The sequence below is a fragment of the Lacerta agilis genome, chromosome 13 (assembly GCF_009819535.1).
Source record: "Lacerta agilis isolate rLacAgi1 chromosome 13, rLacAgi1.pri, whole genome shotgun sequence".
In the NCBI taxonomy this organism is placed as follows: Eukaryota; Metazoa; Chordata; class Lepidosauria; order Squamata; family Lacertidae; genus Lacerta; species Lacerta agilis.
The window spans coordinates 2,091,992-2,116,989 of record NC_046324.1 but is presented as its reverse complement, the minus strand read 5'-3'; the positions used below and the strand labels follow the sequence as shown (position 1 = coordinate 2,116,989).

At 42.8% G+C, this 24,998-nt stretch overlaps 1 protein-coding gene across 1 annotated transcript in view; it reads right to left on the bottom strand.

Annotated features, from left to right (window-relative positions):
- FAM189A1 (family with sequence similarity 189 member A1) overlaps window positions 1-24,998 on the bottom strand; it is a 179,028-nt gene that overhangs the window by 55,444 nt on the left and 98,586 nt on the right. Inside the window, exon 3 of the mRNA XM_033167057.1 lies at window positions 4,028-4,138. Within this exon, the coding sequence (XP_033022948.1) occupies window positions 4,028-4,138 (111 nt within the window). The remainder of the gene's footprint in view (window positions 1-4,027; window positions 4,139-24,998) is intronic.

The following is a 24,998-nucleotide window of genomic DNA, read 5'->3' as shown; positions in this document are numbered from 1 at the left end:
CTGATTTCTTCCTGTACTTGAAAGGAACAGGCTCCCAGCCTCAGGTAGTTCCCAGTTCAGTCTCCAGAGTCTCAGACAGCAGCTTATGAGGACCATCCCTAGCTCAGTGGCTGTATAAATGCCTGGTATGCAGAGGTCCCTAGAACACAAGAAGAGCCTGCTAGATCACGCCAATGGGCCACCTACTCCAACATCCAGGACTGGTGTCTGGCTCCTTGGCATCCGGGGCAAGGCTACCTGCTTGCCAGCTAACTAACAGACCCGGTCCAAAGTCACCAGCTCTGGCAGCCACAGTGGCTTGCAGCCCTGCTGGAGCCAACTTTTAGGGTGCTCCTCCAAAGCGTGGTCGAGTGTTACCCCTTAGCAGCCTCCCCCTGCCAGCAGAGAGCCAGAGACGTGAGAGAGGGAGAGAGGGAGAGAGAGAGAGGCAGTCCTTGGCACTACCACTCTGCAAGACTACAAACACAGCTGCATCAAGTTTCCTTGGTTTGGCTTGGTCCTTCCCCTTAATTGTAAAACACCATATTTTGTTTTTTTGTTTTGATGGGCAAACTCAGAGGAGGGTGAAAATGGCAGAGGCTTCCTGTTTCTGGCAGTGAGAAATGGCTGACTCACTGCCGGAAACAGGAAGCCCTCAGCTGTGTTGGTAATTCAGGGTTGATATGGGGGTAATTAGCCCTGGCAGACTCCCCAGGGTGGGGGAGGACTGTCTCGGAACCCGCAGACCGTCCGAGATTGCCAGCTTGCATCAAGGTGCAAGCGGCAGGACGCTGGGTCCCAGAGCATGGCACGGCTGGCACTCTCCAAATTTTTGTGGAGATAATGAAAGAGATTCCAACTCGTCTACTCAAAAAAAAGAGAAAATTACAGGTTTATAACCTCAGCGTTGAAGAGAAAAAACATTATGTTCAAGTCATTATTTATAATTTTTTTGTATTTATAATGACTTGAGACAATTTGGGATAACATATGCTGGATCTGTTTGCAGAATCTCTTCATTATGAGCGAGAGAGGAGGCTAAATGGATGTCTAGCAACCCCCTTTCTAGGGCCCAAAGGGGGGATTTGTGCAGGGGCAGAGGAAGGGGGGCGATGGGAGCGCAACACCCCCACTGGCACGATCCCAGTGGGGTTCCATCGCGGCTGTCCCCTGCCCACGCTGGGCGCCACCCCCGCAGGCAGCAGGCCCCACCCCCAGAACGTGCGCCACGCCCCCGCGGGCGGCACACTCTGCCCCAGAACACGTGCTCCGCCCCTGCAGGTGGCGCACCATGCCCCCAGTATGCGTTCCCCACCCCTTTGAGCAGTGCACCCCACCCCGGGACGTGTGCCAGCCCCGCCCCCGCCTGCTCCCCACCCTCGGTGCTGGAAAATGAAGCTCCGCCGCTGGATTTGTGTGGTCTCCGGGAAAGCTGATTGATCACCAAATGACTTATATCTGTGGAATTCAGTTCATTTACATTGCAATATTGCAAACAGTATGCTCAACAATTTAACCATGGGAAATTATTGTGAATAGTAACAACTTAACAACTTGGGAGTTGCTGCATCATTAAACTTCAAACGTTAAACTTCCACATTCTGATCTTAACGCCTTAAAGTTCTCTGTCCCTGGCTATGTGATTCTCAATCATGTCAGAAATCATATATCCTCTCATCCATCAGGTACAGCTTTATTTGTGTATATATATTTTTTCAATTGTCTATTTGCCAGTGCAGCTTTTCCTGACTTCATTCCAATCTTCCAATCCGGGCTGTTGTCCAAGTACACGAAAAGGAATCCTGTACTGCCCCTATGCCCAACTTCCAGAACATGCACACAGAAAACTGGGTCTTCCCAATAGGATGCCTGGTGCAAGCTAATGACTTCCTAAAATCACTGCACACACCCCCTGCCTATATGACCTGGGTTGCTTTGCATAAGAGAAACCTGGTGGACAAGCAGTGGCAAGAACAGGCCCATCTGCTTCATCCAACCAAGCCTCTGTTACACATGCCAGTCTAGGAATGGGAAAAACCATTGCCATTTATCTCCTGAATCCTTTTAAGAACAGCTGCATGAACAAGAGTAACAAAATCGTCCAACTGAAATGCAAAATGTGCAGAAAAATATTAGGCAGTCCTTCTATCTCTCAGTTTGGATTACTAGATCTTTAAAAGCTGCATTCACACTACTAGATTGTCTTAAATAAACACAGACCTGATTGCCCTGAGTGAATGCTGTGCATCTTAATGGGTAGCACAATCTCCATTTGTGGGGTGATATCAAGTCTCCAGGAGAACAAATATGCTTGTTGGCATAAAAAGCAAGAAGACAGATGCAAGAGAGGAAATGCTGTAAGGGGGTCCTCTTTTAATTAAAATTATAAATAGAGGGAAATGGAAAAGGGATAACCAGATTTTATAGTGCAAAGCAACTAATATTTCCTGGGGTTTAATATCCCTAATTTCCCATTTGCAACTATCAGAAGGCATTAATTGTATTTTGGGTTGCCATTGTTGAGTCAGAATCAATAAAACTGCCCTCCAAAGCTAATTTTTACCACTCTAGGTTCAGAAAAGAAGCCCATAACACAATTGTCTTGATTTATTTTGCAATTTCATCAGCATTATTTCCTCTTCAGAGTTTCCCCCGCTGGATTGCACTTCCGACGGCTTCATCCTACCAATTTATTCATCTCATTAAATTTAAAGACCAAGCAGACCCCTGATTAAACTGCAATCCTGTTTGCAACATCTCTTTAAGCATCTGCATGTTTTCACCCACGGCTGAGTGTCTCATTTGCCACTGGAATGATAAATATGTAGCTTCCCTGGTCTCCCCTCCCCACAATAAGAGATTAAATTTGAAAACCGGACTATACAGAAATCTGAACTACCAAAAGCCTGCAGTCATAGCATACTGCAGAGTTCACATCAGTACATGAAATTCAGCTCTCACCCCCACCTGGAAACCAAGTCCTATGAAGAACACATGGAAGAATTGGGTATATTAAGCCTGGAGAAGAGAAGGTCCAAGAGAGAGATGATGGTTCTCTTCAACTATTTGAAGGGTTGATGCATATAAGCTGAAGCACAGTAGTTCCCTTTTGCTCCAGAGGGCAACTAATGCATGGGAAGTACAAGGGAGCAGATTTCACCTAAACACTTGACAAGACTTCAATAAAGAAAGAACCACTTGACAGTGGAAGGAAAGCTCGATAGCCATCTTTCAAGGATGCTGTACTAGCTGACCCCAGCATTGCAGATCCTGCACTAGATCAGCAGTAGCCAACATGGCCTCTAGCTCTTATTGGACTCCAGCTCCCATCAGACCCAGTCAGCATGGCCAATGTCAGGAATGATGGGAGTCGTAGGCCACAATATCTGAAGGGTCACTGGATGCTCTAGACTTTCCAGATTCTTTCCAGTGATATGATTCTCGGTCGTTGTTGCCTATCTGGGGTCACTGGCTATTCCTTGGTGTCCTTTCTCTATTATCAAGTTTTGGAATTTATTGGATCAGTTGTCTTGAAGTTTGCCTGATTTTCTTCAGTTCACATTCAAAGATGAACATACCTAATTTGCCCCTTTGAGAATTAATATGCAGATCAAAGCACAGCCATCCTTCAAAATTCATACAAATTCCCCTACATTTTTGTGTGTCATTATGAGAGAGGAAAGACTGTGCCATTTTTGTATGCATTGTGTGGCTGCAGAATTGCACTGAATGAATAGAATCTCCTCAGTCCACCAATAGCCATCCTTGCATGGATATTTTCCTTAGAAGCAACCCAGGTAGCTGCTATGAAAGGTCTGTGGTGGCATTGATAATAGACCCCTGGGAGGAGCTCACTTTTAGGTTTTGACAATCACTCCCAATAAATGATCGCCAGATTTAGCAGTTTATATATATATATATATATATATATATATATATATATATATATATATATATATATATATATTTTGCTGTAATTTTTATTTTATAGGTTTTCAAATCAGTATTTGTTTCAAAAGAGAATATAATGTGTTTTTTCATTACTCACCAGTTGACATCCTTCCAAGGAATTGACCAGCTGAGCATTCTGGCAGGAGAGGATGGAACCTGCCAAGTTGAGCATCACACAGACGGCCGACAAGAGCATGAAAAAGGTGATCTGGAGAAAAGAGATGGAGAGTGACCCGTTGATTACACACGGAAAGACTCGGCAATCCAGAGATCCACAAACTTCCTTTGTTCATTTTCCTCCTTCCCAACAGTGCAAAAGAAGGGGGCCGCAATAACATATACTCTTTCCCTATTCCTCTCCCAGAGCTACAATTCTCAGAGTTTCCTGGTAAAAGAAACTGGCTGTTAAACTATCCCAGGATTATAGCTCTGGGGGTGGGGGTGGGGGTGGGGCATTGGCATCTCCTTTTACCAACCTTAACAAACGATGGTCCCCAGGATTCTTTGGGGGAAGCCATGATTGTTTAAAGTGGTTTCATAGCACTTTGGATGCATGGTGTGAATTTGGCGACAATGGCCAACCCCCCCTCCCCCCGGGGTTCTCTACAGCACCTGCTTAATATTCTGTATTCATTCATTTATTTACTGTATATGCTGACCACCTGCCATGGGCTCACGTGCTTACTTTCATAAAGTGAGAAAGAGAGGCATCTACTTGTACAATCACAGACATTTCTTGCAGTGCAATCTCCCTTTCATGCTGACAACGAGTAGATGAAAAGTGTACTTCCTTTTGCCCAATGCCTCTGAAAACAGGGAGCAGAGCACTCTGCCTGAAGACTCCCCAACCCCCAAGAAATAACTGTTTCTAACAAACAGAAATATTGTTGAACTACTCCAAATTTGTTACAAATTTACTGGCGGATCTTATGGAGGCCAGCTACTCTTAGGAAATGATTTGGTTACAGCAGAAGCACACATTTCCAGGTTCCTGTCATCTAACTTTCACAGCTGGCTGATCCATCAAGCAGGCTTTGGGTCCTCACTATTTGCTTGACCTAATTCTGCAGCCATTCCTAAATGTCTTAATGTCTTCTTGACCCTTTAGAGTAAGACCATAGCTGCAGAGCCCAAATGTGATTTCAGCACTGGACTTTTTTAGACTCAAGCAGCATAACAGTTTTAATTAATTAATTAAATTTAATGCTACATTTTCAGTGCAGTGCACACAGTGCAGAGATTCTGTGTCAATCCTCCTGACCTTAAACAAACTATTCTGAGGAGCACAGAGTCCGGTAAACATGCTAAACAGACTGACATGTTTCAGTTGCCCTTGCAGATTGAAAATATGAAAATCTATCCTGTTGCTTGAGAGACCTGTCTTTCTCACTGTCTTTGCTGCCCACTCCTTCTGACTTCCACTGCCAATATCCTTATGTCCCAATGCTTCCTCAGCAGCCTGATCTGCCATCTGTCTCATTGCCCACAATTTCCACATGGGCAGGAATCTGCCAGAACTAACCTGAACAACCTATTAACTGAGATTCTGAATTCAAAAGCTGTATGTTGTTCACCAGTCAGAGAAGGCCAGAGGGTTTCCCCTTGCACCAGCGTTTCTGCATTAGCAGGGGCATCTGAGGCCAGCCTTGAGGGCAGTTCCTCTTCCCAAGCCAAATTCTCAGCAGCATCCCCCAAAAGATGAGGCGTCACAACACTGGGAACCCTTTCTTCTGTGTCTGCGAGGGCAGAAATGGCCAGTATTGGGGGGGGGGGTCCTGCACTGCTGACCTGACTTCCCAATGCTGTGCACCACTGCCTCTACACATTAGTCCAATCATAGAACCATGAAACAGAACTGTTCCATTTGCACCATGAGATGCCTTGCAGAAGGTGAGATGATTTGTCTGCCAAGTCCAGTATTGTCCGTGTTGGTTGCCATCAGCTCTTTGGGGCCTCTGGCAGAAAGAAGATTGTGCCTCTCCTGTTCCCTGATCCTTTAACTAGAGATGCTGGAGAACCAAGCTGGCCCCTTCTGCATGCAAGGCAAGTGTCCTGTCCCTGAGCTGTAGCCCCACCTTCTGAATGAGCACCCAGCACAACCCAGGTGAACAGATGGTCCTTCCTCCACCCACAGTCACTCTGCCATATTCACAGGAAGGAAGGGGGCAAAAAGCCCCAGGGCTGCATCACTGTTCATCCACTACTTCAGTATGCAATTACTCTATTGTGTGAGATCAGGGAAGACACATTTTTCAGGTAGGAAGAGATGTTGCCCAAGGGCTGTAATATAGATGTACTTTACAGCACTGGAGAGAAACGCAACCTGACACAGTTTCCGAACATGCTCTCCAGCCTGCGGGAAAAAGAAAGGTACAGCACAAGAATTACAAACACCCAGAGCAACCCTAAGCTCACCCATGCCTGAATGCTAATTTGAGGGGAAATGGACCAGCAGCAACATCAAATGCCACTGCCACTCCATTTCACCTTGTTCTGTTGGAAAGGGTTCTACTGTGTTGGTCACTGGTGTAATGAAGGGTGAGCTGGAGATGGACTTTTGCAATTCAGATTCCCCAAACTGCTGGGGGATGGGACCCAAAGGGTCATCTAGTCCAAGCCGCTACAGTACAGGAATCATAATTTAAAAATCCCTGAAAGATGGCCATCCAAGGTGGCCTAAGTAGGGGCCTGCTTAGTATCTATTTCACGACTCTAGATGCTATTGGGACTCCAATTCTCATCATCCCTGATCATAAAAGTCCAACAACATCTGAGGTTGAGTGGCAGTGGTGCACCCTCACAATAGGAGATACAAAATAGGTAAGATCCAACGCAAGTTAAGGGCCTTTATTGGTTTAGCTCCAGCAGATGCCAGAGCTCTCAAGTTTGACAGCGGAAAGGACTGCCTTGGAAGGTGATGGACTCTGCTTCCTTGGAGGTTTTTAAGCAGAGGTTGGGTGGCCATCTGTCTGGGATGTTTTAGTTGAGATTCCTTCATTGCAGGGGATTGCTGGCAATTGCAAATATGGGAGAGTGCTGTTGCATTCATGTCCTGATTGTCTCAACACTATGAGAACAGGTTGCTGAACTAGATGGGCCACTGGCCTGATCCAGCAGGGAGCTTTTTATATTCTTCTCTCTGGTGCCTTTCACCTGTAGCCACTAAAATAGGAGAATAGCCAATTGGCACCCTCAGCTAAACTTTGAGTTGCTCCACTGATTGGAACTCCCTGGCCATAAACCCCTGATTTCATTGTGGCTTTCCTTTGAAAGAAGCACCAATGCATCAGCTATCTGCCGCTGTTCCATGTTTTACTTGAAACTTTGTTCAGGTGGTATGCAATCCAGTTAGACAGGCCCTCCACTTGCTGCTTACTAATGCACAGGATACATGCATCAGTCCAGATGCTGCATAAAAGGGAACGGTGATATAATCACATACTCCCATCAAAACCTCCATCAAGGTTGTGCATGCTGCTGTTTAATCAATGCACGTGTGTGCTGATTATGCACAGCATGTATCCTGATGCAGTGATGTGATTGCATCAATACCCCCCTTTATGCAAGGGTCTGATTAAGTCTATACATTGCGAACCTGTAAAAACAATAATGATGCAGGACTGAAAACTGCAGCAACCTGCCCATGTAGCACAATTAATGCAAGAATTTCTCTCTGGTAAATTAGAAGACAGGTGGAATGGGACATGGGGCAGAGCAAGCCCAGAGAACAATATTGGAATAGAGCTGGGGACATCCACTCCTCCCTAGTAAATACAAAAGGGTTTTTTCCCTATTGAATTCCTACAGTTTCTTTTTTCTGCCAAGCATCTGATCTTTCACTTTTATCACTTGCTTCGCCAGTTGCTAAGTGACCCAGACAACAGCAATGTCAGTCCTGTAACTGCTTAGCATCCCCTGGGCTCACTTTACTCCTCTTAATATTTCTACTGTTCCTCGGGCTTATTCTCTGCTGCAGCTCTCAAGATCTGGATGTGGGCAGGGGTATGATTTTTACAAAATCCTCTCTTTGCCTGCAGTCTACATATGCAGTTAAGGCAACCAGTCTCCTAGGCAGCTCTCTCAGTACTGCAGCTGTGGGTAATTGGAGTTTCCACCCTGTTTGTGGGGTTGTTGATTTTACCATCCAGGACAAAATGATTCATATTCTCAACACAAAATTAATTCTTGTGTGTCCTGATCACCAGTTAGCTTTCCTTTGTGTTACATATTCCATCATTCTCTAATTGCAGGCACAACTGTACACCATCTTTTGAACTTCCCCAACCAGTCCCAATTATTTCCACTGATGCTACAAAATGGCAGGGGGGTTTTACTGAACTTGTGACATCGCTTCCATGTATCTTTGCATTGTCCAGGATTTGCCTGTGGTGATTCCTCTTTGTTTGCTTCTGTTGTCCTATTTGGTTTGTTTTCTTCCCGTTTTCCACTGGCTCACAAGACCAGGGTTATCTAAAATGACCAAATATCTTAGATACCATGTCTAATAAATATATGGGTTGCTCCACATGCTCTCCAAATAAAAATAAAGAAAAATAAAAGGACTTGCAATTCTCTGTCCTGCAGCCAAATATAGTACTGTATTCACTCATTAAGATCCAACCATTTTATCTTCTGCAAGCCACTATCATTTCAATCTTCAAATCCAGATATTATAAGTTCATTTTCTCCTTCTCAGAAAAAGTCCATAAGAAATTTCCAAACCTTAATAAATGTCATAAATGACTTTTCTCTAATTAAATACATTAACTTCGCCATCTCAGTCAACTCCTATTGTTTTATCAGCCATTCCTATAAAGTGGGTAGGGCTGAATCTTTCCATCTTTGTGCATATAATAATCTCACCGCTGTGGTTATATATTGGAGTAATCTCCCCAAATACTTTTCCAGTTGTGTATCCATTAACCCCAAAATACAGAGTTCTGGCTTCAATTGAATATTAACCTTTAAAATCTGCTGTATCAATGTATGTATCTGTATCCAACTTTTTTTAGCCACCAAACATTATAAAATGTTCCTTTGTGTTTTGGCATTTCCACCAAACATTTGAAACACCTTTATCCATTCTGAATAGTTTCTCAGGAGTTCAATACCAATGATAAATCATTTTATAAAATAACACAATGTAAGTTTTAACCCTTAGTTCACATATGTTCCCACTGTTCTGTCAATATATTATAACCAATTATTTTTGCCCATGCATTCTTTAACCTGCTCTTCGGTTTCAAATTTCAATAAGTTTATACATTTTTGCAACAGCATGTTCATCATCTGGGAGCAGCTGAATTTCAAAGCCTGTCTATTCTTGCTCTATACAAAAATTCTTTTCATCCAGCTTAAACCTCTCTATTAACTGCAAATAAGGGATCCAATGAAGATTGTAACCTTCCCTTATTAATTGCTTCTTTGTTTTTATTTTTGTGATCTCCTTGATGCAGTACTATTAATTCTCGGTACCTTATCCATTTCTCTTTGCCTGTCATCTCTTTTCTGCTAAAAGCTTCTTGTGGTGAAATCTATAAAGGTGTGTTTTGGAACAACCAAAGTTTATATTTATTCCAAATTCTTAGTATGGCACTTCTAATAAACTGATTTTTAAAATTCACATTAACTTTAACTTTATCGTAATACAAATGTCCATGTCATCCAAACTTCAGGTCATGTCCTTCTTTTTCTAAAATCCTCTCATTTCTCAATGTCAACTGGGTGATGTATTGACACATTGCCTGAAACCGGTTTAAAGTTAAAAGTGCAAAAGCGATTTCAGAATTTCGGAGCAGGCAATATCCCCGCTCGCCCCTGGCTGCAACCAGCATTGTGCACTTTAATCAAGCCACCTGATGCTTGCCCACTCCCTCCTTCCACAGCCCAGCGATGGCCTCAGGGGCCCAAGATGTGAGAGGGGTCCGCCAGCCTCTCGGCTGGTTTCTCTGGCTGTGTGAGCCCCGGCAAGCTGCCTCCTCCCTCCCTTGCACTGATCACTGAGTGGAATGGAGCCTGCGCAGAACATGTTTGGTTAGTCCCGGTGGCTCCCGGTGATGGCAAGAGGCTATTGTTAGGGTGAGTCATGGCTAGCAGATCTGGGGAGGCCGGTGGCCCCCTGGGCTCTGTGTTCATGTGCGTGGTGCCATGCCATGCGGTGCCCTGGCTGGTGTGCTCTGCCCGAGGCTCAGCCCAGGGCAGCGGTGCATGCCCTTGCCAGGAACCAGCAGAAGCTGTGCATGGTGAAGCTGATTGTCTGTGTGGCTGGCAGTTAACTGCCCTCTTCCTCCCTGTCTTCTTTCCTCCTTTCCAACATCATAATATATTGGCATATCGCAAGGTTTAGCTGGAGATACATTATCATGTTGGAAAGCAGATATCACTCAGCCCTAATCTCAACAACTCCTTCATCTTCATTAAACAACAAGCTGCAAAATACATTTTTAGATTTGGTACACCCAACCCTCCCCTTTCCTTTGCATCTTGTAAAGTTTTATAGGTTTTCCCCTTGCTATAAAAACCTAGATAAATCTTTTTGCCATTGTTTGAACTGCAAGTCATTAGCTATAACACATATTGTTTGGAACAAAAACATTCTTGGCATTATATTCATCTTTTACAGAAATTCTACCCGGTAAAGACAGTTTTAATTTTTCCCATCTTAAGATATCCTTTTAAATTGTCCACCCATGTCTTAACATTAATTGTATATCATTTCAAAGTAATTATATTTGTCATGGTGATGCCTATACTTTACTTTTTCAATTTGGAATCCAGTTTTCTCCACCAGTCTTTTGTTTTTCATTATTAACATTTTCGTTTTCTGATGATTAACCTTAAAACCTACTAGCATGCCAAATTCATTTAATTTATTCATAAGTCTCCACTCCCTGAGAAGGGATTTCCAGAACTATCATCAGATCATCAGCAAAAGACAGTCATTTACAGTTTCCCCTTTTGATCTTTATCCCCTTAATTCTCTCACCTTGCCTAATATTTCTAAGCAAGACTTCCAAAACCCAAATGAAAGCAATGGGGACAACGGACACCCTTGCCTTGCTCCCTTCTGGATCTGAGTTTTGTTAAGCCACTGTGAGAAGAGGATGCTTGATGAGATAACTTGATCCAGCAGGGCTCTTCTGCTCTTATGTCTTTATGGCATTTCCGTGCACTCTGGTTTCCGTCACGGTGTTCCGTTGCGCCAGTAGTGGTTTAGTCCTGCTGGCCACATGACCCGGAAAGCTGTCTGTGGACAAATGCTGGCTCCCTCAGCCTGAAAGCAAGATGAGTGCCGCACTCCATAGTCGCCTTTGACTGGACTTAACCATCCAGGGGTCCTTTACCTTTTTCTTTTCTATGCCTCTTATAACTTGTAAAGGAAAAAAAGAGCATTTTCCTTACAGACAAAAACTGCAGCCCACCTTGTTATCAGTACCTTGATTAAAATTCAGTATGGTTGTTGACAGTATGAACAGATTAATATGTTTTGCAAATCAGATTTGGCTCAGAGCCAACAAGTTGGCCAGCACTGTTTTTTGAAGCCATATAAATGGAACATTCTATCTATCTATACAGTATGTCTATCTAGGGCATGCCAGGAACTAATGAAACAAAAGCCAGCACTGGGTGGAAATTAAAAATGGGCAAGCAATAATCCCCTTAGAAAGGAAATCAAAAGTGAGATGAAGAGATGTGTTTCTCTAGCTTGTCTAAACATGCTCCCTAATACAACAGATAATTTAAAGGTCACAGAGCAAATAAAGAGAATGCTCTGCAGAGACAAGCTTCTCACACCTCTCAAGAAAATAAAATGGTGTCCCTTGTAAGGGGAGCAAACGATATTTCATGTGTTTTTCTCAAAGCCAAAGGAAACAAGTCTTTCGGCTTCTTGTTTTGCTCTCAGTTGGAAACAGCTTCATGCCTCCGCAGAGCTGAAAGGGTGACTCATCACATTCTCTTGTGACTCTCTTCTAACCAATTGGGGGGGGGGGAGACATTTGTCTAAAATCTTGCTCCATTGCCTTGTGAATGTCCCTCACCACCTGTCTGTAGTTTAAGCAGCAAGTCTAGCACCTTTTGAAATTCCTCCTTTGATCCCCCTGTTGTATCATTTAAAAAGACATCTTCTTATTGAAGCTCTGATTTCAGTTCTCATTTATTTATTTGTTGCATTTTTAACACACATGCCCCCCACTCCCTCCATCCCAGGAGCTAAGGGCTAAACAAACATGGTCCTTTAGCCCCATGTTCATCTTCACAATAGGTAAGGCAAGTTATCTGAAAGAAAGGGAGGGGAAATTTGGGAACGAATGGTTGAGGAAGCTCTCTGCTTAAAGAGAGAAATAGAAAGAAAGTTATTGAGAAAAGGGGAGAGAAAAGTGCTTTAATGGACAAAAAGGAGAAGTGGCAGGTGCACAGAACGTAACGGAGCTAGATCTCTTGTTCTGGTCTTGCAGAGAAGCCCACAGAACAAGTCAGCACCAAGGAAAGCTCCTAGTCTCAGCACCACAGAGAGCTGCTAGTGAGCAACTTGTTTGAGCTTCTGCCCTCTTGAAAGACTAATTTATACAGACCAGCAGGCAGAGTTGATAGTGAATAACGTAACATCAGAAAAACGTAAAATTACAAAAAGGACAAGGCAGGGTTGTCCTGTCACCGTTATTGTTTATTTTGGTGCTATAGACCCTGGCAAGGAACATAAGATCTGATGAAGAAATAAAAGGTATAACAGTTGGGTGCAAAGCATACAAACTGAGAGCATTTGCAGATGACCTTGTAATAACAGTAGAAAACCTGTTGTTGAGTATACCAAGGGTATTAGATAAAATACCTGAGTTTGGAAAGGTAGCAGGATTCAAGTTAAATAAAAACAAAATGAAAGTATTGCTGAAAAATATGACAGAACAAAATTAAGATGAACTACAACTAGCAACACAACTGACAATTGGAAAAAAGTGAAGTACTTGAGGGTTTGGTTGACAGCTAAGAACATAAATATCTTTAAGGATAACTATGTAACAACCTGGGAAGAAGAGGAGGAGGAGGAGGAATTTATTATTTATACCCCACCCATCCGGCTGGGTTTCCTATTTATCACTCTGGGACAAGAATTTCAGTTATGAAAATGAATGTATTGCCAATAATGTTATTTTTATTTCAAACAATACCCATTGTCAGCTGAGCTAAACTTTGAGTTTGAAAAAGATTTATTGGAAAACAAAATGAAGTTACTTTCCAAAATGTATAAGTTGTTGCTACAGGGGACTCCCGGAACGGATTAAATTTGAGAACCATTTTAGATTAGAGCTATTGCTCTGTACACATCCTGGTCTGTTCTGTGCTGGAGTCCACAAGGTGAGGAGTTGTAGAACCACAAAGAGCTTTGAGTGAACAATGCTTCAAAGCTGACTTTTTCAGCCTCTGTCCCCAAACTGCCTCTTCCAGGCTCTTCACCCTTGGCTGCTTCTTAAAGGGCCAACCCTCTGATCTGAAGATGGGTATTCCATGACCTCCTGGTGTGCTCCCTGTGCCACTAGACTGGTGATCTACATTTGGTTCATCAGGCTCAGGGGAAGCATCCTGTGGGGGTCCTGAATCTGCTGGAGGTTGTTCTGTGGATTCCTGTCAGCCTCAGGTCTCCTGATCCTGAGGCTTGGGGCACTAAACCTGATCTGGCTCCTAAGTGAGAGACTCTGTGCAGCCTCTGGCTCTTGTGTCATGATTGCTGCTGGACTCTGGAGTGACGACAGTGAAACAGAGGCCCTAGGCACATGTATGCCTGCAACCTGCCATTTAGCACTCAAAAGGGGCCTTCCAGCCTCAACAACACAACCCTACTCAGAAGCAAGTCCCACTGTCTTCAATGGCGCCTACCACTAGCAAAGTAGGTTTGCAAAAGCTCTTCAGGGAGAACTGGAAACTAGTTCTATGAAGGAGTGGGGGCCCAGGGATCCTCATCAAGCTTTCATTCCCAAGAGCGGCTGGGAAGTGGGAGTTTTCATGGCACTCCAGTTCAGAGGTCCTCTGTTTTCACCCCTTTGGAAAATACGATTCCTCCCCTGCAGACAAGAGCTGTCGCTGTCACCTCTGTGTCCCAGAGATGGGATAGTGTACATCAGCATGACTGAAGAAGGATGGTGAAGGAAACCATCTATCTATCTATCTATCTATCTATCTATCTATCTATTATGGTCACAGACCAGAGAGACGGAAATATAGAGCAATAAGGAACATGTAAATAAAAATAGGTTAAAATTAAACTGTATAAGCTAGAACATGGTAAATAATACAGATGTAAAACCACTGAAGTATGTAGATTAAAACCTTAACCGCTAATTAAAAATGTGCATGTTAAGACATTGGCCATTAGATTCATTTAGAGCATGTCTCCTTAATTTTATAGCAGCAGCACAAAACTTAGCCATACATGGAATTTGGCAGCTCTGATCCAATGCAGCTTTGCTTGTATCAGAATGCCTCTTACTCCAAGCTTCCACTTCTGTCTGACCCACTCAGGCATTGTTGGGTTTTTTTAAAAAAACAACAACACAAATGTATATACACAATGATATGGAAAATATATATATATTACACAAATAATATAATAAAAAGTCAAGCTCCTTGCTGCACTGTACTATATTTCTGCAGCATAATTTTAAGTACCTGTTTATGTGCTGATTGCTTTATGAAACCTAGTGTATGTGTAAAATATTGTATGAATATATATGCATACTCGTCAACCAGGCCTTTGGCTGATTAACTCTCTATGTCCTTTTAAATTTGTGGGAGGAGGCGCAGGGAGGGTGGGGGGTTACTGGTTTGTTTTGTTCTTGTTCTTATTATGTATTTTGTGTTTTTTATATTGTATTTTTATGTTGTGAACTGCCCTGAGATCTACAGATTTAATAAATGATAAAATGATAAAAATAAATTCCTGAACATTGGCTATGCCAGCCTATGTAAATAAGGCTTCAGCTGCATCCAAAATATCTTGAAAAAAAGAAAGCTCACACACTCTCCAATCACTTCTAAAGCTGGATTTCTAAAGCACAGATACCCAAGGACTGCAGAAGCAGACTGGCTCCCCCAGACTCTTCTGAGAGCAGCAAAATTCAGACAGAGGCCAGCTGAAAAGGTCAACATCATAGTCATTTCTCTATCTGCTCCTCTCCACTAAATATGATTCCCAATTAGTATAGCAACACTAACCTCCTTGCCTCTCCCAAGACAGATGATCACTCTGAAATCCTCAAACCTTTGTCACACACACAGAGAGAAAAAGCTGCCTCTAAGGCAAACGCTGGCACATTTTCCACAATGATCCCAGCTAGGGGAGGCGTATGCACATTTTCATAGCAAAAGAATCTGTGTCATGCACAAACACACACATCTGCATGCTTGTCTCCCAGCAGGACCTGAAAGAGTCCCTATAAATCCCAATCCCAGGAAATCTAATTAGTCTGAATTGCATTTGGTAAGCAGGCTGGGAGCCTAGTCACCTATAAACAGAAAAGTTTTTAATGGTATTTTTTACTATAGCAAGTAGATAGACAGATAGACAGATGTAGATATATATATATACACACACAAGGATCAGAGAGCGGGGTAAATATAATCAAAGGTTGCCAAAGGGTAAGAAAATCTAGATAGAAATGATTTTTCATGTCTGTATATGGTGACGTTCATGCATGCATCAAAATCTCTAAGCAGCCCAAAATTCTACATTATTTTGACACATTCTGGGCTCTCCCAGACCTACTATTTGCAATGCTACTGTTGCCATTTGTTGCTATGTTTTGGGGGAACGAAATCATAGTGGACTATCCACACCAGAAGGTACACATTACTGTTTCTTTTGGAGCGGGGCTGGGTGGGTTGGGCCTTTTCGCAACCATCCTGGTGATAGGATATGTTCAGACTCAGAAACGTCCAACCCCTTCTGTTGCCTTGTTCTTCCAACCAGCAAAATGTCAGTTATGAGCAGGGCTGGCTTGAGATGTTTCGGTGCTTAAGGCAACCCTCTGCCCACGCTCCGCAGCTGCAGCAGAGGAGGAGCCCAGATCTGCTGCCTGAGGGGACCACCTCATCCCGCCTCATGGCCGATCCAGCCTTCTCTCTCACTCTCTGATATTTAGCACCTGGTATGCTCATGAGGGAGATTAGATGGAGAAGGAGGCAGTGGTAAAACCACTCCTTAAGAAACCTTTCCTGGATTCAGAAAACCTAACAGTTGCTAATCTCCCTTTCCTGGGCAAGGTTCTAGAGCAAGTGGTCACAGACCAGATCCACGTGCTTTTGGAAGAAACTGGTTTTCTGAATCCATTTCAATTGGGGCTTAGACCTGGTTTTGGCACAGAAACTGCTTTGTTTGCCCTGTGTGATGACCTCTGTCGAGAGAGAGACAAGGGAAACATGTCCCTGTTAATTCTTCTTGACCTCGCAGCGGCTTTTGATAACATCAACCATGGTATCCTTCTGGAGTGACACTCCGAAGTAAGGATGGGTGGCACCTGGAAGAGTCAATATACGAATGGCAAATGAAGATGCTGGATTTTATGGAACTTGCCGAACTGACTGGGAGTCTCTGCGATCAAGGAGAAGAGTTGGTGGAGGAAGACTGGAAGAAATTTAAAATTTACTTGAAAGAGTATTGTAGTATTTAGTATTGCCTAAGGAAGGAACTATAGGTTTTTCACAATATTTTTAGGAAATAGGTCCATTATAGATGTTGTAGAAGAAAATATTGGATAAGATGTTAATTTTTAGAAACTGCCATAGAAGATTAGGGAAATGAAATTCAGATGGGGGGACTGAGGGAAGTCACCCTTCGATGTAAAAAATAAGTTATGTGATTGATAGAAGAACATACCATTCTTTTTTCTTCTTTTTTCTTTTCTTTTTTAAATGTCTGTCTGCTTTTTCTTGTACGTTTATGTTATTTATTTGTATCTTACAAAATGAATAAAAATTATTTTGGAACCAATGTTTAAAAATGAATAAATATGTTTAGAAATGGGGGGGAAAGGATGGGTGGCACTGCTTTGTGGTGGTTCCAGCCCTACTTGGATGGTCGCTCCCTGAGGGTGTTACTTGGGGAATGCTTTTCAGCCCCATGGAACCTTGAATGTGGGGTTCTGCACGGCTCAATCCTATCCCGCACGTTGTTTAATACATGTACGTGAAACTGCTGGGTGGGGTTATCTGGAGGATCGGAGTACAATGTCAGCAGTATGCTGATGACACTCCTCTGAAGGAGCAGGTTCGTAGCTTTGGGGGTCCTCTTGGATCTTTTGCTGTTGCTCGGGGCTCAGATGGCCTCAGTGGCACCAAGTTCCTTCAGCTTTGGCTGGTGGCCCAGCTATGCCCTATCTGGAAAGGGGTGGCCTAACTACTGTTGTCCATGCTCTGGTAACCTCAAGGTTAGATTACTGCAATGTGTAGTAGTAGTAGTAGTAGTAGTAGTAACAACAACAACAACAACAAAAATAATTTACTACTGGTTGGTTGGTTGATTGTTTGACTGCGGAAATCGAAAAAAGGCCCCCCATCCAAACAATGACTATCATCAGTGTAGGTAAGAAAAAAATAAATTTTTATTTTCATCATCTACAATACTGTTTTATTTATTTTATAGCACAGCACATTGATTATTGCTTTCATTTTATTGATCAATGGTCTCATAAGATAATAAAAATAATGTTAAACTGCTGTTTTAGGGCTTGTTTTTAAAAGTCTGGAACGGATTAATCCGTTTTGCATTACTTTCTATGGGAAAGCACGCCTTGGTTTTGGCGCAGGAGTGACACTATCACTCCTGCAGCCATTCTATTCCCCAACTTCAACTCCCAAAACTTCATTTAATTTCCATTCACAACCTACCCAACTTTGTGTTCTGAATGAATAAACAAATAAATGGCCTTCTTCTTGCTCACTGGACTGCTTCGAACTTTGCTTTCTTGTTACATCACACCAAATTTATTAGTCAACATCACTGTTATTGTTGTCACTGCCATCACTATTGCCACACATTTACTTATACAGTTATACCCCGGGTTGCGCACACCCCGGGTTTCGGACGTTCGAGTTAAGAACGGCCACAACCCGGAAGCATTTCCGGAGCGCACGCGTGACCCCCGGATGCGCAGAACGCTTCTGCGCACTTTGCGCATGTGCATAAGTGCTGAAATCGTGCTACTTCCGGGTTTTGGGGGGTTTGGGGGGGGGGGTTCATGTTAAGCACACCCATGTTATGTAGCTCGATCCGGAACGGATCGCGTGCGTAACACGGGGTACCACTGTACAGTCATAGTCTCATTGTAAAATGGAGTTCTGGTTGCCTCACCTCAAAAAGGACATTGTAGAATTGTGTTTTAAAATAAAGCACATTAAAAAAAACACACCCCATGATTAAAGCAAAGCAAAGTCTCTGGAGTACAGGGTTGCTTTTTGCTTTTCTTGTCTTTTTTTCATACTTCAAACAAAACTATTACCTACTAGGGGGATTAGACTGTAATATCTCAAGCATGTGTCAAATTTCCCCTTTGTCTCTGTTGCCTTCTTCACGTCTCTGCTCCCATCAATAACTTGAGTCAAGAGATGCAGGCCTTTCCATGAGGATTTGCTTAGATATTCCTCAACTGTTAGGACCATGAGTGCCGAATAAGCCTTGCTATTGAGAACATGACTAATTAATCCCAGGAGCGCTCCAGAGAGCTGTGTGTCAGCAGATGTCTGAAAACATCATCTGCCTAACTGAGAACAGCTTTAAGATCATCTTCCAATTCTGCATGTTGTCTCAGCGAGGGAGTCCCCTCGCTATTGTGATGCTACAAGTGTAACTCCCTCGGGCATCATTCTAAGGTAACGAGGTGCATCATGTTTTCCAATACAGGGCTGCCACGATATTTGTTGAAAGCACTTAATCATTTATTATAAAATTGTGTGTCCACTGCCTTTCAGTTAACAGAGGTGTTCAAAGCAGCTTAATGATCATGGCTGGCCCATATGGTGAATCTCCAGACTATGGTTTGAAATGATTCCTTGCTCCTGGAGGAGCTCCACCCCAGACTAGCCACTGGTGTGCCTTCACGGGAAAGGCTTTCAAGGATTCCATTCCTGTTCAGGTTGCGACTTTGCCTATGCAATGGCAGCCTTTCCTAGTGGCGCTGTGTTCTGACCTTTGGTGGTCTTCCCTGGTTCTCAACCTCCAAGTGCAAGTCTCATTCTCTGTAATAATAGTTTACTAAAGGTTTTCATGCCTCATTTTGACTTACAACAGTTTCCCCTTCAGCTCCCCCATTCCTACTTTTCTGTCCCGTCCCCCCCGTCAAAGACACCTGTACAATTGGATGTACATTGTTCAATTGCACATCAATAAAATAAAGACAAATAATAGCTGGAATGAATGAATGAATGAATGAATGAATGAATGAATGAATAGTAAAGGGTTCCTGTCTATGTTGTGTGTCTCCAGTTGCAATTGACTCTAGAGCAGGCTTCCTCAAACTCGACCCTCCAGATATTTTTGGCCTACAACTCCCATGATCCCTAGCTAGAAGGACCAGTGGTCAGGGATGATGGGAATTGTAGTCTCAAAACATCTGGAGGATCGAGTTTGAGGAAGCCTGCTCTAGAGTGTCACTCAGCAAAGAGTTCTAAGAACTCAGCCCACATTCTATGATCACCTGCTCCTATCTTTTCCTATCTGCTGTTCAGGATCTACTCATGAGCCACCAGTTTCAGAAGCTCATGCAACAAGCCCTCCATACTCACTGAGTGTAGCATGGGCCCATGGAACTTTCTCCTCATCAGCTTCCAATTAACAGGTGGATGTCCTATTATGGCATTACTGTTCTCAACCTCCAGGGTCTTACCTAAGACCAATCAAATTCTGGTTTGGACCTCCTTAAAAAAAAAAAAAGTTAAATGACTGGACACCTCCCCACAAGGTGTGCTAAGTCTGCATGTGGCTGCTTGCTTCTCCAGCATATGCCTACTTACATTTTGCGGGATTAGTCTTGATTTAATATCTAAAGTGGCTTACTTAATATTACAGAAGGCTGCTTTTCAGTGTGTGGGCTATGATTAAACTTTACATTCTGAGTTCTACCTAATTCTGATTGGGCCCTGATTAGGATTTAATGTTTCACATACTGAGAGCTGCCCTTAGCTCAAGCTATGATGTCTGTTCATATATCATATCTGGTTTCTCTGTGCTATGCTGACCATAATTTAGAACAGAAACCATGACTACAGCTTACAAGAAGAGCTGCTTACCGGTATTTGCTTTTGTATTCCATCCACAGAGCACTCAGATTCATCTCTATTTCCATGATACAGCAGCCTCCTCAGGTGGTGTAATCAATTATTAGGCTACTCGTTTTGAAGGGGTTAATTAGCTAGCTAACCTGGATATATTTACCTGAATGTACTGTTAGAGACTCTTTTAAGAGGAAAAAACTCTTTTCTATGGAGACTCTTTTGAGTGGAGGTTTTTCTGTATGAAATCTTTCTTTTTGCTGTGAACTTTGATCTACATTGCACTCCTGACTGGCATATTACTGTGTAAGCTATGACTAAGAGTCTGGAGATAACAGTAGAAGGTCAACCTTGCACATGGAAGTAGGAACTGTCTAGGTCAGAGACAGATAGGAGGGCCTTGCTGAAGTGCGCATGCTAGCACAGAAACCAACTCAGGGCTAAATGTCCTTTTGCCTTATATGTACAAGGAAATGTACAACAGGAAATGTTCCTTATATGGACAAGGATGTACAAGAGGCAGATTCCTGGGGTGGGGAGAGCCAAAGACCTCCATAAGAGCTGTCTGGGTGCTGACTAGCTTTGTATTTGCTTGAACACAGCATTTACCTTCTGCATGCAGAATAAACTTTTTTCTCTGAAGCAATCCCCTCAAAGTGTCTTTTTGACTCTCTAATCCCTCCCTTCGGCGCAACGCGAACCCAAGGTTAACGGAAAGGTCTGCAAGAAGGCTGCAGTTTCATGCCAAACCAGTTACCATAAAGCGTGGTCTTCAAGCACACTTCAAACCCTGTTTTCTGCTTCTGATTCATGGGACACTTGTAATGTATGTTTTGTCAATACAGGTACCAGGGCAAACCATGGTTTATCTCCTTTAACCATGGTTTGGCCAGCCATCTACACTAAGGGATTAAATCAGTCTGTGGCAGGCTGCTCTTCTTTTCTTTTCCCCTTCCTTCTCTGTATTTAAGCAACTGCTTAGAACAATGAAAGCATATTTGATTGCTTTGTTAACTTCACATAACTTATTGTACTTTCAATAAAAATAGAAGAGGAACAGAAAAACACATTCATCTTCCTAATGGCTGCGTGAGTGCCTATTTAGAGGCAATAATGCTACTAATAGATGCCATTACTTATTTACTGTCAAGAAATCAACAGCAGAAGCCACTTCTGTGCATTCAAGAGGGAGGAAGCAAAAGCCACCCCTAAAGTTGTCGAAACAGGGAGAAGTTGTGCCTAATTGCTTGGCTTTCCTCAAAGCCTCAATGAATTCCGAGACAGGACTCCATGTAACTGTGGACAGAAACACAGCAAGCAGGCCCTTCCTGTAATAAACTTGGCACCCTGTTGATCCCTAGCCTGAAAATATTTTAAGATCCAGAAGCTGTAACTCAGTCTCATCTGCATTCATTTTCAACTCACCACACCATAAATATTAAACAACCACACTAATTCAATCAAAAAGTAGAGAGGGTAGAATGTGTCGGTGGTATGGATGATAAAATCTGGCAGGGAGGTTTTTTAAGAAAAAGAAAAAGAAAAAAATAGTAACAAGGAAGAAAATCTCACTTTGCATCATTTGCTAAAGATTTCTCTCTCCTCCCCCCACCTTGAGGTTCTGACAGAAAGAAATTTTAATAATTGAAAATGAAGGCATTGAAAAAGTCACAATTTATCTCAAACTGTGTGTGTATGGAGGGGAATCCAGGCACATGGAGGCAAAATATTACACAAATACTCCGTGCACGTTTCATGAAACAAAAGGCTAGTTTGAATGGCTGTCTTTTTCTGCTTCCAAGGCGGGGTGCCGTGTGAACTGGCCTTAATGGCCATGATTAGAGAATAGCAGATGACCCAAACCAGCTCATTTGAAGAACTGTGTTTGCTACGGCATATGACAAATACTCTTGTTATAAATTCTCACTGGGCCAAACAATCTTTTACTCTGCCAAATGTATGGCCAACACAGAAAACACCCCTCATTATTTCTTCCTTAAAGTGGAGATGGAGAGACAATAGAGGATGTCTGGGACTGAAAAACAGAAGAGGGAAGCAGGAAAGCAATAAACAGATGGGGGAAGGAACAAGACCTCAGGTGGGCAAATGACTTTTAAAAACAGACAAACAAGTTTCAAACAGAAATCTTTCACAATGGCACCCTTGTACAACCAACTTCATTCCTAGGCTGTCTACACAAATGCAAGGAATTATTTTGCTACATGCGTTTGCATGTAATGCTGGGTTGTGGTTTCTTTTAACCAAGTTTTATGAAGTTACCTTTCATAAATAAGCACACAAATCAGGACGTCTTCCCAGCTCCCCTTGCTCTGTCCTTTGACAAGCATCTGGAGAGAGGTGGCTACACAAACCATGGTTGAACACAGCAGTTGGGATCAAATATAAATGCCAAATTATAGCTAAAATAAGTCAACTAATTGCAGCCGTTAAGAGTCGTCAACAGGTTTTCCACACCTATCAGCTGATCACCCATTCCCACCACCCTTCTGAGTAATACCCCTCCCCACTCCCTCACTATATTTAAGGATCTGGTGACTTCTGTTTCAGTGTATCTGAAGAAGTGTGCATGCACACAAAAGCTCATACCAAGAACAAACTCAGTTGGTCTCTAAGGTGCTACTGGAAAGAATTTTCTATTTTGTTTCGACTATGGCAGACCAACACGGCTACCCACCTGTAATAAGCCAACATTTGTAAGTCAACAACAAACCACGGCTTCATACTGTGGTTTGCTGACAGAAAACAATCCTTGCTGGGTTGGGTCCAGATGTTCAAGCAAACCACACTTTGGCCAAAATAAAACCATGTCAGGCCAGGCGTGAAATTGAGTGCTCAAGAATGAGCTTTAAGAAGAACTCAATTTTCAAAATTGTTTGTCTCCATGCCCTTGTTTAACCTCTTGTGCACCATGAAGTCTGCTTCCTTTCTTTTTCCAAAGATGCCATATACCCAAGGACTTGGGAAGCAGACTATAATTTTGGACCTTTCCCCATTTTGGAAGATGGGAAGCTGTCTTATACTGAGTCAGTCCATCTAGATCAGTATTATCTACAATGACTGGTTTCCAGGGGTTTCACACAGAGTGCATTTCCAGCCCTTTACAGAGATGCCAGGGATGGAACCTGGGACCTTTTAGCATCTGAATTTGTGTGGAAGAGACTGGCATCTATAATTATGGTTTTAATAATCACTTTCCATAGTATAAGATTGGATTTGTGTTCCTTTTAGCTGCTATGGGTTTCTGTGGTAGGGGAGAAGAAAAAATAAATGAATACCATTCTCCACTTCCCTTCAGGCTTGATTTATATCAAAAACTTGAATGTGATGGATGGCAGCTATGTGGGACTCTCTGTCAGCTCATCGGGGACTAAACTATTGATTTTTATGGGGAGGAACTAGTGTCACAGGCAAGCTGAAGGAACACATTCTTTAAAAAAATGATGAGAGATTGGACAGAGAGAGAGAGAGAATAATGATGATGATGATGATGATGATAACTTCTGCCTGGTTCTCACTAAGTGCAATGAAATAAGTTCCACACTTGGAAGTACACTGCTGAGGTGGTTTCTCCTTATTTATTTATTTATTGCATTTGCACACCATTTTTCCCTCCAAGGAGCTCAAGGTGGTGTACAGGGTTCTCTCCTCCCCATTTTATCCTCACAACAACCCTGTGAGGTAGGTTATGTTGAGTGTAACTGGCCCAAGGTCACCCAGTGAGAGCTTCATGGCTGAGCGGGGGACTTGAACACTGCTCTCCCAGATCCTAGTCTGACACTCCAGTTACTATGCCACACTGGCTCTCTTACGCTCATGTTCTGAACACAAGAAGTTATTTTGGCTTCCTCGATGCTCTTTCCAGACTATCGCAACCTCCATCCTTGCCCATGAACATGTAAAGTGACCTTTTACCAAAATCAATCCACCCAGCTCTCAGTCTGGTCTCCTCTGACCACCAGTGGCTCTCCAGGGAGAGATCTTTCCCTGGCCCGGCTATTGGAGATTCTTTAAACGGGACCTTCTGCATATGCAAAGGGTGAGCTCTGCTACAAATATCTTTGGGAGGGAAGAAGTCACTCAATACATTCTCCCCCCCCCCCCCCCCCAGAATTTCAATGGGAAAGGGTCTCAGCTTATTCCATGCTCAAATTGTTACAGGCCTGGAGAATTAGCAGCAATTGTTTTTTTTTACTATGACCAAAAAACAGATTTAGTTGGTATCTGAGCTGTTAGAAATGTTGGCATTTTTTCCAGCCAACAGCATTTTATTGAATATATTTTTTCTTCTTCTCTCTTTGCTTCCGGTCACAGCAACTTCCAAAAAGAAAAGAAATGTCAGAGACTCAATGACAGCATCCATGTGGTTGAAGATGGTGCATCTCCTCGTCCGCTCTGGCCACATTCACACCATACATTTAAAACACTATGATGCTACTTTAAACAGTCATGGCTCCCCCACAAAGAATTGTGGGAGCCATTTGTTTGTTAAGAGTGCTGAGTAGGGTTGGGTGATATCTGTTTTTCAACACTGCGATATATCACTAGCTAAACATCATGTTTTACTGATATATCATGATGTCTGAAATAAGGATGGAACTATGTCGAGGCATTGGTGAGCTTCGTGGTTTCCCCCGCATTGTGGTTTTTGTATAGCGCACACACAGACTGGGAATTGAAAACAAAGACTGCATCAGATATTGTGAAATGCTACTTACTGACCTCAAAAGGATGTCAAAATAAAAGAGAGGAAAGGAAGTGAAAGACGGTAAAGCCAGATTAATTTATTTGCT